The 14,263-nt window shown below is 43.0% G+C and overlaps 1 protein-coding gene across 2 annotated transcripts in view; it reads left to right on the top strand.

The window, feature by feature from the left end:
* ATRN (attractin) overlaps positions 1-14,263 on the top strand; it is a 149,159-nt gene that overhangs the window by 38,344 nt on the left and 96,552 nt on the right. For both annotated transcript variants that reach the window (XR_007777543.1, XM_050974261.1), the window contains exons 4-7: positions 8,585-8,713; positions 10,615-10,820; positions 11,791-11,959; positions 13,320-13,410. Coding sequence is in view for 1 of the 2 variants with exons in the window: in XM_050974261.1 (XP_050830218.1) it covers positions 8,585-8,713; positions 10,615-10,820; positions 11,791-11,959; positions 13,320-13,410 (595 nt within the window). In the remaining variant the exon portion in view is untranslated. The remainder of the gene's footprint in view (positions 1-8,584; positions 8,714-10,614; positions 10,821-11,790; positions 11,960-13,319; positions 13,411-14,263) is intronic.

The raw sequence follows: 14,263 nt of genomic DNA, 5'->3' as shown, positions 1-14,263 counted from the left end.
GTCAAAAGCCAGCTAGTGTTGTAGACATGGAGGTCTCATAGAATTATTTCTATCTTTTATGTACCTTGAACTTCAATTTTTTTAGTTACTTGGAACATGTTCGGGAACACCAATGATGGATCAGCCTTGTGAAAACGTCACAGGATGGTTTGGCTTGGGAGGGATCTTAAAGCCCACTTAGTGCCACCCCTGCCATGGCAGGGACACCTCCCAGTGTGCCAGGCTGCTCCAGTTCCCAGTGTCCAACATGTCCTTGGGCACTGCCAGGGATCCAGAGGCAGCCACAGCTGCTCTGGGCACCCTGTGCCAGGATCTCACTGGTGTCACAAGGAAGGATTCCTTCCCAGTATCCTGTCTCTCCGGCCCTCTGGCAGTGGGAAGCCATTCTCTGTGTCCTGTGTCTCCATCCCTTGGCAAATGCCCCTCTCCAGCTCCTGATGTGTAAAAGTTCTTGTTCTGCCAACAGGTTACAGGTATTTGGCTCATCCATGTGAACAGACATCAGTGTGGCTACTGGTGAGCAGTCGACATTTCATCCTGAGACCTAAACATAACTTGTGATTTTCTGTGTTTCAGTCTTGCAGTGACACCAGCAACTTATGTTTTTTATTCTCTAAACTGAAATTAGGAAAATAATCCCAAGTTATCTGTGGAAAAAACATGGTTCCCCTGGGACTCTGCTTGTTCCAAGAAGCTGTGTAACTGTTTCCAGAATTAACCTTCTGCTGGGCTTCCTTTCATTTGTGAAATGAAGGTCTAAAAATACTTCATGTTTGTTCTAAAAAATCCTTATAATGTTTGTGTGAGAAGATCAGCAGAGGAACAAAAGTTGATAAAAATTTAAACCACCACATGTGGTTTTTTTGCTCTTCAGCTGCAAATGTAGCATTGTTTTGGAGTAAAAGAATGTTTCCTGTAAAGCTTCAGACTAACGTGAAGTCAAAACAGGACACCTAATTTGAAGAAGGAATAACCTTTCTCTTCTAAAAACCTCCAAAAATGTGGCAATGCCACCTGGAAGTGCTCTCCTGGTATCATGCTCTTACTGATGTGCAGGAAGAGGAGGAAATGTCATCTTGACCCAATGTCATTTTGTTCTAATCGAGCTATTTTTTAATACACTGGTGAAAAGGTGAAATGATGATTTGTGCCTGCCATTTCTTGTGTGTTTTCCAAAAATTAACGGGCTTTTAAAATTGAACTTATAAGTAGTTCACAGCATTAACAGTCATGTTTCAGACTGGGAAATCGGTAAATCAGGAAGCTGGGTCCTGAGAACAAGCAAATGTGAACTTAGTACAATAATGTTTTTGAGGTAGTGAAAAAACCCTGTTTTTTTTTTTTTGTTTCTTTAGATGACATTTGAATTTAACTTCATTAGCAGTGAGCTATGGTGTTCAGTAATCCAAGTTCAGAAAATGGCAGATGCATCTCATTTTGGTGAAGGATCAGAAAGCGCCTGTTGAAAAACACCTTTCTCTAATACAAAATAAATGCTTTGGAGTTTTTTAAGAGCAGTGTTCATATTTTCTCAATTTAGTTGGGGTATATTCAATTTATTATTACCATAACCATATTTCCTTGTTCGTTATTTGCACCCTGCCAGGAGATTTGCAAGACTGAGCTTTATGCAGTTGGGCCCTGTAAGCTTTCAGAGTTTGTTGATAAACACTAGAAATTCCTTTCTCTCAACTCAATTTTTATTCCCTCCCTGACTTTTTATAGCAGTCCCCTGAACCTTCACTTCCTTCACTGCTCTCATTTTGTTTTTTTTGACCTTCTGATGCTCATTTATGTTTGCTCACAAGATGATATTTATCCTGAAATATATATATAATCTTGTATATATATAAGGTGATCTTGGGAATCCTCAGCACCAGACTATAGGGAAGCTTTAAATTTGTTTTATCAATTTTTAACAGCAATAAATATTTGCTTAATGCCAACATTTACACAGTTCAAGTGTGTGCATAGACTAAACTCCTTGTATTCTGAGAGCCCCCAGAGCTGTCTGGTCCTGTATATTAAGCTTTTTTATTAAACAGTGTTAAAATATCTTTGCTGGCTTATATTTGTGACCACAGGCATAATGAGACTGTGTGAATGTGCTGCTTCAAAAATGCAGTAAAAGAACATGGAAACAAATGCAGCATGTTTGTCAGCACTGATGAAGAAATCTGAATTAGACAAACTGCACTCAGCACTTGTGAACTTAATTGGTTTTGTTAACTTTACTCTGCATTAAACATTTTCCAGAGATGGTTTTGCACCTTTATTTTTGTTTTGCTCTGGTAGGCGGGGGGGTGTTTTGCTGGTCAAACCCAGTTGTGGTTCTGCAGGATGTTTGGCAGTGGCCCAGCAGCTGCTGTGATTGCTCTCAGGTGCCAGGTGGGGCATCATGTGAGCCTGTGTTCCCTGGAGCAGAAGCAGCTCACCAGCCTTGTGGTACTTGTTGGTAAATATGGCACTTGAGCACCCAGACTTGGGTGTAGGGCTGAGTTGGGTTGGAAGGGTCTGATCCCTCTCCCAAAACAGGACAACCATCAGAGTCCATTGTCCAGTCAAGGTGGGAATTTATCTTTAGGATGGAGATCTTGTTGATCCTTTGGGTCAGTGGTCCAGAGACTGGTGTTACAATAGTGATATAAAATTAATCTCATACTAATATCTAGCCACAATCCCTTGCTGCAACCTGTGTGTGTTGCTTCTGTCCTTTTCTCGTGAACCTCTGGTATTTCCTTCTCTCTAATCTTTCCTGAGGTACTTGAGGTCAAAAATTCATTTTCACCCTTCTTCAGCTGTCTCTCCTTGAAGTTAAATAAACCTCACTCCTTCTACCTCTCCTCATACATTGATCATATGGTTGACCCTCCTCTATTTTTTCCTTCTATTCCCTCAGTTATTTGCCAGAAATTGTAGCTGACCTTGCTGCCATGGGAATGTGTATCCAGCTCAGGGGCTTTCAACAGCAGAAGGACCTGGAGCTGCCAGAGCAAGTTCAGAGGAGGCCACAGAGCTGCTCCATGGGCTGGAGCTTCCCTACTACTGAGCCAGGCTGGGAGAGCTGGGAATGTTCCCCTGGAGAAGGGAAGGCTCCAGGCAGAGCTCAGAGCCCCTGGCAGGGCCTGGAGGGGCTCCAGGAGAGCTGGAGAGGGACTGGGGACAAGGGACAGAGGGACAGGAGCCAGGGAATGGCTCCCACTGCCAGAGGGCAGGGCTGGATGGGAATTGGGAATTGTTCCCTGGCAGGGTGAGCAGGCCCTAGCACAGGGTGCCCAGAGCAGCTGTGGCTGACCCTGGATCCCTCCCCAAGGTCAGGCTGTACACTGGTGCTTGGAGCAGCCTGGGATACTGGAAGGTGTCCCTGCCATGGCAGGGATGGGTTGGGATGATCCTTAAGGTCCTTTCCAGCTTAAACTGTTCCGTGATTCAATAATGCCAGTCCATTCAATAACAACTGTTCCATGATTCAATAATAACAGTCATGTAAGAACTGAGGAGGTTTTTGGGCAAAGCTCCTGATCTGGAGGCTTCTGCAGACCGACAAGCTTCCCTGTGGTGGTGCTGCAGCAGCTGGGTCTGCCTCTACTGCACCAAAGGGAGAAAATTTCAAGGAAGATTGTAATTTGAGGGGCTGCCAGCTCTATAATGAATCTAAAGTCTAGGTTTTTTTTAGTATGTCTTGTTGCAATGGGTTTGTTTCCTTAAAAGTCCATGTTTGGGAGTCATCTTGCTTCATTTAAGAAAATAAATTTGAGATGTCTCATTTTCTTCTCCCTCCTTTTTTATTTTTTGCTGTTGTTTTATTTTTAGTCTTCTGTAAGTTCTATTTTTAGTTTTAGTTTTACTCTTCTAGTTCTGAGTATGAATGAGGTGCATGGACTGGTTTTTAGTAACAGAGAAATGTTGCCAATTTGTGTATGTGTGTGTCAGATGGATCAAAGTATTTTAAAATTAGGATGACTTGTTTGCATTGGATTTGGATGGATTGCAAAGCTGATTTTTCAGTATCATCTTTATCCTTTTACTCCTCGTTGAGCTCTACTCTGTATTTTCACCGTTTCCTTTTCCTGACTCCCAATTATGCCCTTTTTCTGCTTAGTGGAGCTCCTCATGCTTTACTCTCTAACAGGTTGTGTCTCTGGAGGAAATGAGGAATATGCCAGTACCGTGATACTCACGTAGCAAATCCAGGAAAAATAATAGAGGAGGTGCCCTCCTCTAAGTTTTAAGTTATTCTGATTTTTTCAATACTCTAGGGGAAAGACCAGGGCAGTGTGTGCAGGACAGTGGAGAAGTTGGGTCTCCTGGACGTAATTGTGGATTTCCAGTACTTGAAATGAGCCTCCACAATGAGTTGGAGAGAGACTTTGGACAAGAGAGTGGAGTGACAGGACAAGGAGGAATGGCTTCCTGCTATCAGAGAGTAGGTCTAGATGGGATATGGGGCAGGAATTGTTCCCTGGGAGGTGCCCAAGGCGTCTGGGATAGTGGAAAGTGTCCCTGCCCGTGGCAGCAGGTGGAACGGGATGATCTTTAAATCAGGCCATTCTATGTTTCATTGATTCTCTGATACTCTTTTATTTTCTGACATTGACTTCAGCAATCCAGCTTACAGGAAATAGATGTTATTTCAGTCCAAAGCAGAGGTTTGCCTTTCCCTGGGTGTCACTGGGCAGCTGAGCTGAGTAGGAGTGTTTATTTGCTTTGGAGTAGAGATGGTTGCAAAATGTTTTGAAACCTCATGAAAGGAAATAAAAGCAGTGTGTTGTGAAACATGCTAATCTTGCCCAGAGTTGAGTTGCTCAGAGATTCTGGATCATAATTTAAAGGAAGTTTTGCGTAATCTTTTATCATTCTGATTCTGCCTATTGGATTCTTTTTCATGGCAGATGTAAATTCTGATGTGCTTCTGTTTGTTCCATATGATGCTGGGAGCAGGTTGATTTATTCACTGTTTTTGAGGTTCAACCTTTCAGGCATGTGATTCTTTCTGCTGTGTTGTGTTCTCTTCATGGCTTTCTCTGAAAAAAATTAAAATGCCCTATCCATGGAAATGTTCAAGGCCAGGTTAGATGGGACTTGGAGCACCCTGGTCTGGTGGAAGGTGTCCCTGCCCGTGGCAGGGCCTTGGACTAGATGACCTTTAAGGTCCCTTCCAACCCAGACAATTCTGTCATTAAGTTTCCTTAGAGGGTCTTAAATTTGTGTAGGTGGTATAACATCCTCTTTAGTTATTTACACATGAATCACCAGAAAAAGATGGAAATAGGGAGTATCTGGGATGCAAGCATTGTTATGGAGGTACCTGTGTTCTGGTCAAACAAATCCCAAATTCGAGATTTCTTTGAGAACAAAAAGAATTGTCAAGGATAGTCCTTTTATTAGGAAAGTTATTGAGGGGAATTTTTGGCTTGCCTTCCACTTATTTTGCTCTGTAATATCAGTGATAAGTGCTGAAGAAGAAACCAGAACAAAGCAATTTTTTTCTTGTCCCTGAGCTGCAGTTTACCTCGCCCAAATTATTTTCAAATGTTTGTTTTCCTGTGGTGATGTATTGTTTTTTAGTGTCCATTACAAAGGAGTATTATGAACCAAACAAGAAGTTTGTTAGGCTTTTTGTTCTTTGGTTTTGTGGGAGATGGTCTTTTGGGAGAGATAGACTTCAGAAGTCTCAAACATTGAGAATGAAACAAAGCACCTCTTCCAGAGAGATGAAAAAGGAATTAATTTTGTTGTTTAATCCTTTATCATTGAGAAGTGAATGAGCAGCGGGGGGGAAATTTGCCTTTCTCATAAGGAAATATTTCTTGAAATGTATATCAGCACACGTGCTGGAGTTGCTTAGCCAAAACATGGGATCAGGTTCCAGTGATTTTTATGGTGTGTTGATAAAATGAAGGACATCTTTTTGTCCACCATAAGATTTGTGTGCAGAAAGGGCTATTGTGCAGTTTTCAGTGGGATCCTGCTGTAGGTAGCTTGTTCATCTGCTGGTTTTGGTGCACATACCCCCAAATCTGTAGTAAAAAGGATTGCTGGGTGTCTGTTCTGTTCTTAGAGCACACCATTGTATTGTATCATGGGGACAGAAAAGTTCAGGTCACAAAAAGTGCTTCCCAGGTGGTATTAGTGGGTGCTGTGGATAGCTGAGAGTGATTGCCTTGAGCAGATAAACTCATCAACTGCATTAGCTTTCTATTCTAAATAGATGTTCTTCCTGGGGGAAAATTCTTTTCATCATTGCTTTTTGCCTGCTGGTGGCCTTGGGCACTGGGGAGTGGCTGGGCAGGGGCCAAGGCTGGGCTTTTTGGAGCTGCCCTGGCTCCCTGCCCCACATGCTCTGCTCTGCCCCTCGAGCCCCTGCTTGTCACAAAGCTTTGCCTTTGCCTTGGGAAACGGGAGTGAGGCTGGGGAAAGGTGGATCTGTACAGGGAAATAGCAGCTGACTGTGAACAGGGGGTCGTAGACAATGTGCCTATGTGGATAAAGGCTTTTAAAAACATAAATTCAATAGACTTTGAATTTGTCCCCACTTTGATGCCTTTTGTATGAGGGAGGAATCAACTTTTACTTTTTTTGGTTTTGTCAGGCTTCTGTTAAATGAAAAATACACGTTTCCCTCTCAGATACAAAGTATTTAATGCAATAGGTAAATAGGTAGCAATTACTTTTTTCAAAGCTTATTTTACTTTGTCAGTTTACTCCAGTTATTTTGACAAACCATTATATAAATCTGTGGTGTGGCAGATGATGGTGGGCAAGACTATCTATCTGTAGATAGTCTTGCCCACCATCTTTGCTTCGCTCTGCTAGTCCTGGAAAACTAAAAGGCTGGAGGATCTTGGAGAACCTGGAAGGGTGAGAGAAACAGCCAAAGCATCCAGAAGTATGAAGCAAAGAATGAGGTGGGAGTTGAGAGTATGACAGGCTGCTATGATAGAAAGGACAAGAAACATGGATGTGATGAGTCAGGTAGAGCTTATAAAAGAAGAGATGATGAGATGATGTGGGGCAGGTGAAATGCCCGAGGGATGAGATGGCATCCAGATTAACCTGGACATGGCCAAGAACTGGCACTGTAGGAACCTCATGAGATTCAACAAGGTCAAGTGCAAAGTCCTTCATCAGATGGGAGCGATCCTTAGTATGAGAACTGACTGGGGGATGGAGGGATTGAGAACAGCCCTGGAGGGGAGGACTTGGTGATGCTGGTGGGTAAGAAACTGGACATACCCTGGCCTCGTGAGCTGGGACCTAAAATGCCCCTGTGCCCTGGGCTGATCTCAGCATGGGCAGCAGGGGAGGGGGAATTCTGTCCCTGTGCCCTCTTCCCTCAGGTGAGAGCCCACCTGCAGAGCTGCCCCAGCCCTGGGGCCAACAGCAGGAGGACGTGGAGCTGCTGGAGAGAGCCCAGAGGAGGCCCCGGAGCTGCTGCAGGGCTGGAGCCCCTCTGCTCTGGAGCCAGGCTGGCAGAGCTGGGAATGTTCCCCTGGAGAAGGGAAGGCTCCAGACAGAGCTCAGAGCCCCTGGCAGGGCCTGGAGGGGCTCCAGGAGAGCTGGAGAGGGACTGGGGACAAGGGACAGAGGGACAGGAGCCAGGGAATGGCTCCCACTGGGAAAGGGGAGATTGGGCTGGAATCTTGGCAAGGAATTGCTGGCTGGGAGGGTGGGCAGGGGCTGGGCTGGAATTCCCAGAGCAGCTGGGGCTGCCCCTGGATCCCTGGAGTGTCCCAGGCCAGGCTGGACACTGGGGCTGGGAGCAGCCTGGGATAGCAGAAGGTGTGTCTGCCATGGCAGGGGCTGGAACAAGATGAGTTTGAAGTCTCTGGTTTAAGCTCCTAATGCAAACCAGTCTGTGATTCCATGGCTTGCTGTTTGTATTTCTCATAGAAAAGGAACCCAAGAGGCAGCAAGTCAAAAATTAATAGAATAATCCTTTTTCTGCTCTTGTGGAATTAAATTGTTAACTTCACTGCTGCCGATTTTTCAGGTCAAAAGGATATAAATGATTAAAAAATGAATTGGATAGAAGCATGGCAGAGTGGTTTATTTTACTGTGCTGGTTTGGGTGCATTCTCCGAGATGCAGGTCTAAGCATCTGAAGTGGGTGTCTGGAAGATGGATTACACATTGCCACAATGCTCTGTACTTGCTTGGTTTGTCACAGCCTTTCCCAATCATTTTTGTAGCCCATAATCAGGAGGAGATCTGGGCTCAGCAGACCTTTTGTTTGATTTTGTAATACAGATTTTATTCTTTTGGGACACATTAATTTCCGTTTCCAAAGGTGCCACCTTGTTTTATGAATGGGACCTGCTTAATTCTTTGCTGAGTGACGAGGGAAAGGTTTTTGATATGGATATCTAACATTCTAGATAGCTTCAGGTTTTCTCAAGTTAAATACTTCCAAAATACATTTATTTATGATTCCACTAAATTCATTATACTTCAAATAATGGAAATACACGGAGTTTAAATTATTTTATTGATAGTCTTGGTGCATTTACTCTTGTTCCTCCCTTTTATTGCTCCATTTGCTCCCTTTTATTTCACTTTTAATATTGTTCCTTTACTTTTCCAGTGGTCTTATTGTTCCTGAGAAAGACAGCAATGAAACAGTACCTGAAGTTGTAGCTACTTCTGGATATGCTCTTCTACATTTCTTCAGTGATGCTGCCTATAATCTCACAGGGTTTAACATCACCTATAAGTAAGTGGCACCACTCCACAGTGATGCTGCAGGTTGAGCAAAAGGAGTTTTCCCATTTTCTTACTTTTGTCTTGAAATAAGCAGTTGCCATTGAAGTGTGCAATTATGAGCAGACACCTGGAATTAGATTTTTATCTTTATTATACCCTCGCAACAGCTAATAAGGGGCATGTCCTCAATCTTACAACTTGTCAGTTGTAAATGTGGACGAATATTTGCTCCAAAAGACATATTACTATTTATTTTACATTATTAGATCAATTTGATTCTATCTAATCAACAGGAATTTATGTGTTTTGTGCACGTCTGTGCTCCTGAGTGCTCTACAGAGATACTCTAGCACAAACGCACTTTTCCATCAGCCACACGTTTCACTTGAGACACTGGGCTGTATGTACTCTTGGGGGTCCTCATCCTTGGGATTTGCTTTCTTCTTCAATCCCTGGATTGAATCCCTTCATCTAGCTTCTTTTTATTAAGGATTGGTTTTATATTTGTTCGTATTCTAAACAAATGGGTGCTTTCTGTTCACTGACTTGTATTTAGTCCTCTTTGATGAGCTTTTAAAAAGTAATTCTGATATGCTCCTGAATTCATCAGCTGCTTTTAGAAAGATTTTGTCTTGAGGTAAATGTGTGGACATACTCACAGAGATGGAAGGTTTTGCTTCTGCAGGGATCATGAGCTTTGGATTTTTTTGCCCCTACAGATGCAAGTTCTGTTTGTGTCACACCAGGAGATTTAATTTGGGAGTAACCTGCAGAAGTCTCACCTCTTCCAGAAAAAACAACTGGAAAAGCTTCTGTCATAACTGACTTCTTGCAAAAATTGGCTTTCTTTAAAAATTAGGAGTTTTTGAATATCAAGTCTCAGTGCTTTCATCCTTAGTAAGAACACAAATATGTGCTTAATAACTCACATAATAGTAAATTTTTTTAAAACAGGGGGCATCTCGCACCCCTTGAAAGCTCCAGAAGAAGATGAGGAGTGTATGCAAAGTTACTGAGATCAGAGGAGCTGAAGAGGCAGTGTTTTCCAAGTCTGACTGATTGCCATAAACCAGGACTCCATCTACTGTTGGATTTGCACCATTGCAATAAAATACTGTCTTCAAGAACAATATTCTTTTAATTTGTCACTTTCTTCATCATTTCAAACAATTTTCAAGTGCTGTTTTGTGTTCTGGTTCTTAGGTTTGCTCATAACATTTTTCCAGCAAGTAGATTGAATGGTACATAACAGTCTTCAAATCTGTCACTGAGTGTCGGTAGTAGTTCTCTCGGCACTTGTGAAATTGTCTTGGAGCCAGTGACAGTGAGAATATGGGTACTAATTCCCATCTATGATTTATTCTGGTTGATACACCAGCAAAAACTGGAGTCTGGAAATTATTATGATCTCAAAATTTGAACGTTTACCAAGGTTGTGTCTGGTTTTGCCTCAGCTAAGTTGCAGTTATTATAAAATCAGAAATTATTCAAACCAGGCACGTCTTTGGCTTGGGCTCTATCTCCGCTTGTTCTCTTGGTAAGCAGATCCCAGAATAGCACCTAATTGTGAGCAGTTTAAGTATAAATTGCACAGATGCCACAGCAGCCTAACACTCTGATTAACGTCCTCACTTACTGTTGGGTGTTTTAAGGCAAGTCGTTTGCCTTACAAATGGCTAAAAATCATATAGATCATTTTCTCAGAGGAGCTGCAAGTTTACCTTGTGAAATGAGGCAGAATTTTAGGAACAGAGTACAAATCTCTGCAGGTGCATCACACCAGGTAGCAGATGACTCTTTCTTGGTTTGTAATGATTTGTATTCACTTTGTTCAGCATCACTCTTGCCTTTGTTAATAATTCTTGGGGATCTCTTTCCTTCCTGATGAGCTGCTTTGTGCTCTGTCCCCAGTTTCAATATGTGTCCCAATAACTGCTCTGGCCAAGGGGAGTGCAGGCTCAACAGCAGCAGCATGGCTCCGCAGTGTGAGTGTGCCAAGCGCTGGAAAGGAGAGGCTTGTGACATTCCCTACTGCCCAGGGAACTGTGGGGCTCCTGAGCAGGGCCACTGCAGCACCAACGGCTCCAGAGCCTGTGTGTGCTCTGCAGGCTGGCAAGGTGAGTCTCCTGGTGGGTACACAGACCTTTGGGGATGTATTTTCTATGTACGGAGCTGGCAGTTTAACTGGGAATACTTGGGAATGTTCTGCATGACAAGTATTAGTGTTTTGACTAGGAAAAGAGTATCTGCTTTTTAAGTTTAAAAGATCACACTTCATGTTTATGGATGGATATGCTGTAGAGGACACAGAGGAGCTCCAAGGGCTGGAGCCTCTCAGCTCTGGAGACAGTTTGGGGGAGAGCTAGGGGTATGGAGAAGAGAAGGCTCCAGGGAGACTTCAGAGCCACTTCCAGTGCCCAGAGGGCCTCCATGAGAGCTGGAGAAGGATGTTGGACAAGGGCCTGGAATGTCAGAAGAAAGGGGAATGACTTTAAATTGAAACTAGGCTGGTTTAGATTAGAAAGGAATAAGGAAGGAAGAAGGTTTTTACAGTGAATGTGATGACACCCTGGCACAGGTGCCCAGAGCAGCTGTGGCTGCCCCTGGATCCCTGGCAGTGCCCAAGGCCAGGTTGGACACTGGGGCTTGGGGCACCCTATGGAAGGTGACCCTGCCATGGCAGGGGGGTGGAAGAGGATCTTTCCAACCCGTCGCAGTCTGTGATTCTGTGTTTTTTTACTATTGCTTTTAAAAGCAACTTTGTCACCATCCAAAGAGGGACTAACCTGTGGTGTGCAGGTATCCCTTCAAGCCTCATTCCTATGTACCTGAAGCAAATTTGAGCCGGTTGCCATAGTTGACCTGTTTGAACGTGGGAAATGCCTCATTCTCATGTCCAGCCGAGCTGATCAGCCACATCCAACTTGCCAGTGATCTGGCTTGAGCACACGTGTTTCCTTTGCAAAGACCTATGGACATGTTAGAATTAGTCTCAAATGCAACCAGCTACAGCGCTAGCAGGAGATTGACCTCCAGCTGAAATACAGGCTTTGAGAAAAAAACTCTTTTTAAACCTTCTTTTCCCAGGTCCTGGCTGTTCAATTCCTATTCCTGCAAACCAGTCATTTTGGGAACGGGAAGAATACACTCTTCCAAAACTTGCTAGAGCATCTCACAAAGCCGTCATCCATGACAATAAAATGTGGATTGTTGGAGGCTATGTCTTCAATCATTCTGACTCTCAGAAGGTTTTAGCGTGAGTATAAACTCAGATAATAAAAACTGAAGATAGGAACTTAAATTTGAGAGTTATTTTTAGGAAATGCCACCTGACGTGCTTTGCTTTGGTCTGTGCTTCATCTCCAAGGGAAAACAACCGTGATAAAAACTCAGGCTCAAGTTTGAGATGGGAAAAAATCTTGCTAAGGGATGCTAATTTTAGAAAAGAAAAGCATAAGGTTCCTGATGTTCAGTGAGCTTTTGATTAATCTGTGTCTGACAGCATTTAACTATTCTCTGTATATTTCTGGGCCAGCTCCTAAATTATATCCAGCCTCATATTCAAAGAGAGTCATTTTGCTTCAGTGTTTTTAGCCCTTCTCTTTATTGTGTCTGTGTGACCTTGAGTTTTTGGCTCCTTAATTAACACCTACTGATTACTCTGGATGGTTATTCACAGTGGATGGGACACCAAACAGGGAGTGGCATTAGGATGAGGGCATTTATGCAGTTGTTTGAGAAGGTTTAACAGTAACTAAAATATATAGCAATAATTGTGTACTTTATTGAAATACTCCATTTAAAAAAACCCAGCTTTTATATTGTATTAGGGCAGATCTAGGCAAAAGCTGGATTTTTTTCCAGAGATATTCACATCCCTCACTTTGATGGACCTAGGTAAGAGCTGTGTATTCTGCACTCACATCCTGAGGTAATAGTTCTTATAGGGGAAGAGGAGCTGAAAACGTACATTTAAATGTAGAACAGTTGCTACTTGCACTCACAATTTACTCCTCCAAAGTCACACCTTGTTTTTTAATAGGATACCCTATGGCTTTGTTGAGTGCTTTCTCAGAGATGATTTTTATCTCACAAGGCCCTAAGCTTGGCAAATATAGTGCCTTATTTCAAATGAAAAGCCACAAGCCATTTTCAGGGCATAGGGTTTATGTTATTTTAAGCATGAATGGCAAAGACATAATTAAAAAGTGCTTTTTAAGCACCGGCAGAGTTTTTTTAATCGAGTAGTTAGAAATTACCTAAGTTTTGTGTAAAGTTTTCCTACTTTTTTGAGGGAGAGGTGCTGTAGGTTGTCACAGCTTAATAGGCAATGCACTAGCTCTTGGGTTTGTATGGAAAAGAAAACAGGGCAAAGGAAATCAACCTGTGGATGTTGAGTAACAGAGCAGGCTCAACTGGTTTTTTTCAACCCATAAGTAGTTTGGATGAGCTTTATGCAAGCTGAAATCATGGCAGGATTTGTTATTTCAGTAAATAATTATATCTAACATACTATATTGGGAAATACTTTTCCCCAAATCTTAGAAAGGACAAACAATCATATTCTCAGCTTTAATACCTATTCCTTGGAAAGTAATTCAGTTTTAATTATACAGGTATGATCTCATTTCTGAAGAGTGGCTTCCACTGAACAGCTCTGTGAACTCAGTAGAGATGAGATATGGTCATTCATTGGCATTGCACAAGGTAAGTTTAGTGTTCCAGACTCACTTCCCAGCTGATTTCCCCTTCTTCTCTCCTGCTTCCCACTCCTTATCCCAGGTCAGCCTTGCTTTAGGAGAAGCGTTCCTCATTCAGAGGTTTGTCCATGCTTAGCCCAGGCTGTACCCTTGTGCTCCAGGGAATCCTTGGGTGGCTGGCCTAGGAAGTCTGTAGTGTCTCTGCCTATGTGCTCCTTTTTCCAGAGATTTTGAAGATGACTTTTTGAGGCCAGTGAGTCCATTATTTCCTTCTTGCTGTCTGTGCTGACAAGAATGCCTGAGGCTGAGTTTGCTGGAGTTCCCCAGCTGCCTTTTATGTAGATCAGATGAATATTTTTATGAGCTCTGTTGTCCAAGACACCAAAGCAGAGCTGGGGGATTAGGGATTTTTGTTACTTGCTCTGCAAGTAAGTTTGTGAATCTAATCTTCCGGCATCTGACACAGCAAGTGGATTTGACAGTTTTTACCTCTTTTCTCACCTGTGTGCCTTGCTGTAAGTGCAGGCCGTGTGAGAGCAGGATGGCAAAGTCTGTGGAAAGGAAATGAGCTGATCCTTTATTGGCCTTTGGGTTTTGGAATATTGTTCAGCTCAAATAGTGCGGGCCTGGGCAAAACTTAATCATAAATACTCAAAAAACTCCACATGCTGTCATTCACAAACAGAGCACTGGAAGAACCTCAAAGCATGGAAATTTATCATGGAATCACAAAATGGTTTGGGTTGGAAGGGAGCTTAAAGATCAACTAGTCCCAGTCCCCTGCTGCAGGAAAAGACCTCCCACTGTCCCAGGCTGCTCCAACCCCAGTGTCCAGCCTGGCCTTGGGCACTGCCACAGCT

Source organism: Serinus canaria, chromosome 4, assembly GCF_022539315.1.
Source record: "Serinus canaria isolate serCan28SL12 chromosome 4, serCan2020, whole genome shotgun sequence".
Lineage (NCBI taxonomy): Eukaryota > Metazoa > Chordata > Aves > Passeriformes > Fringillidae > Serinus > Serinus canaria.
The sequence above is the reverse complement of the archived record's forward strand: the minus strand, read 5'-3'. Positions and strand labels throughout refer to the sequence as shown.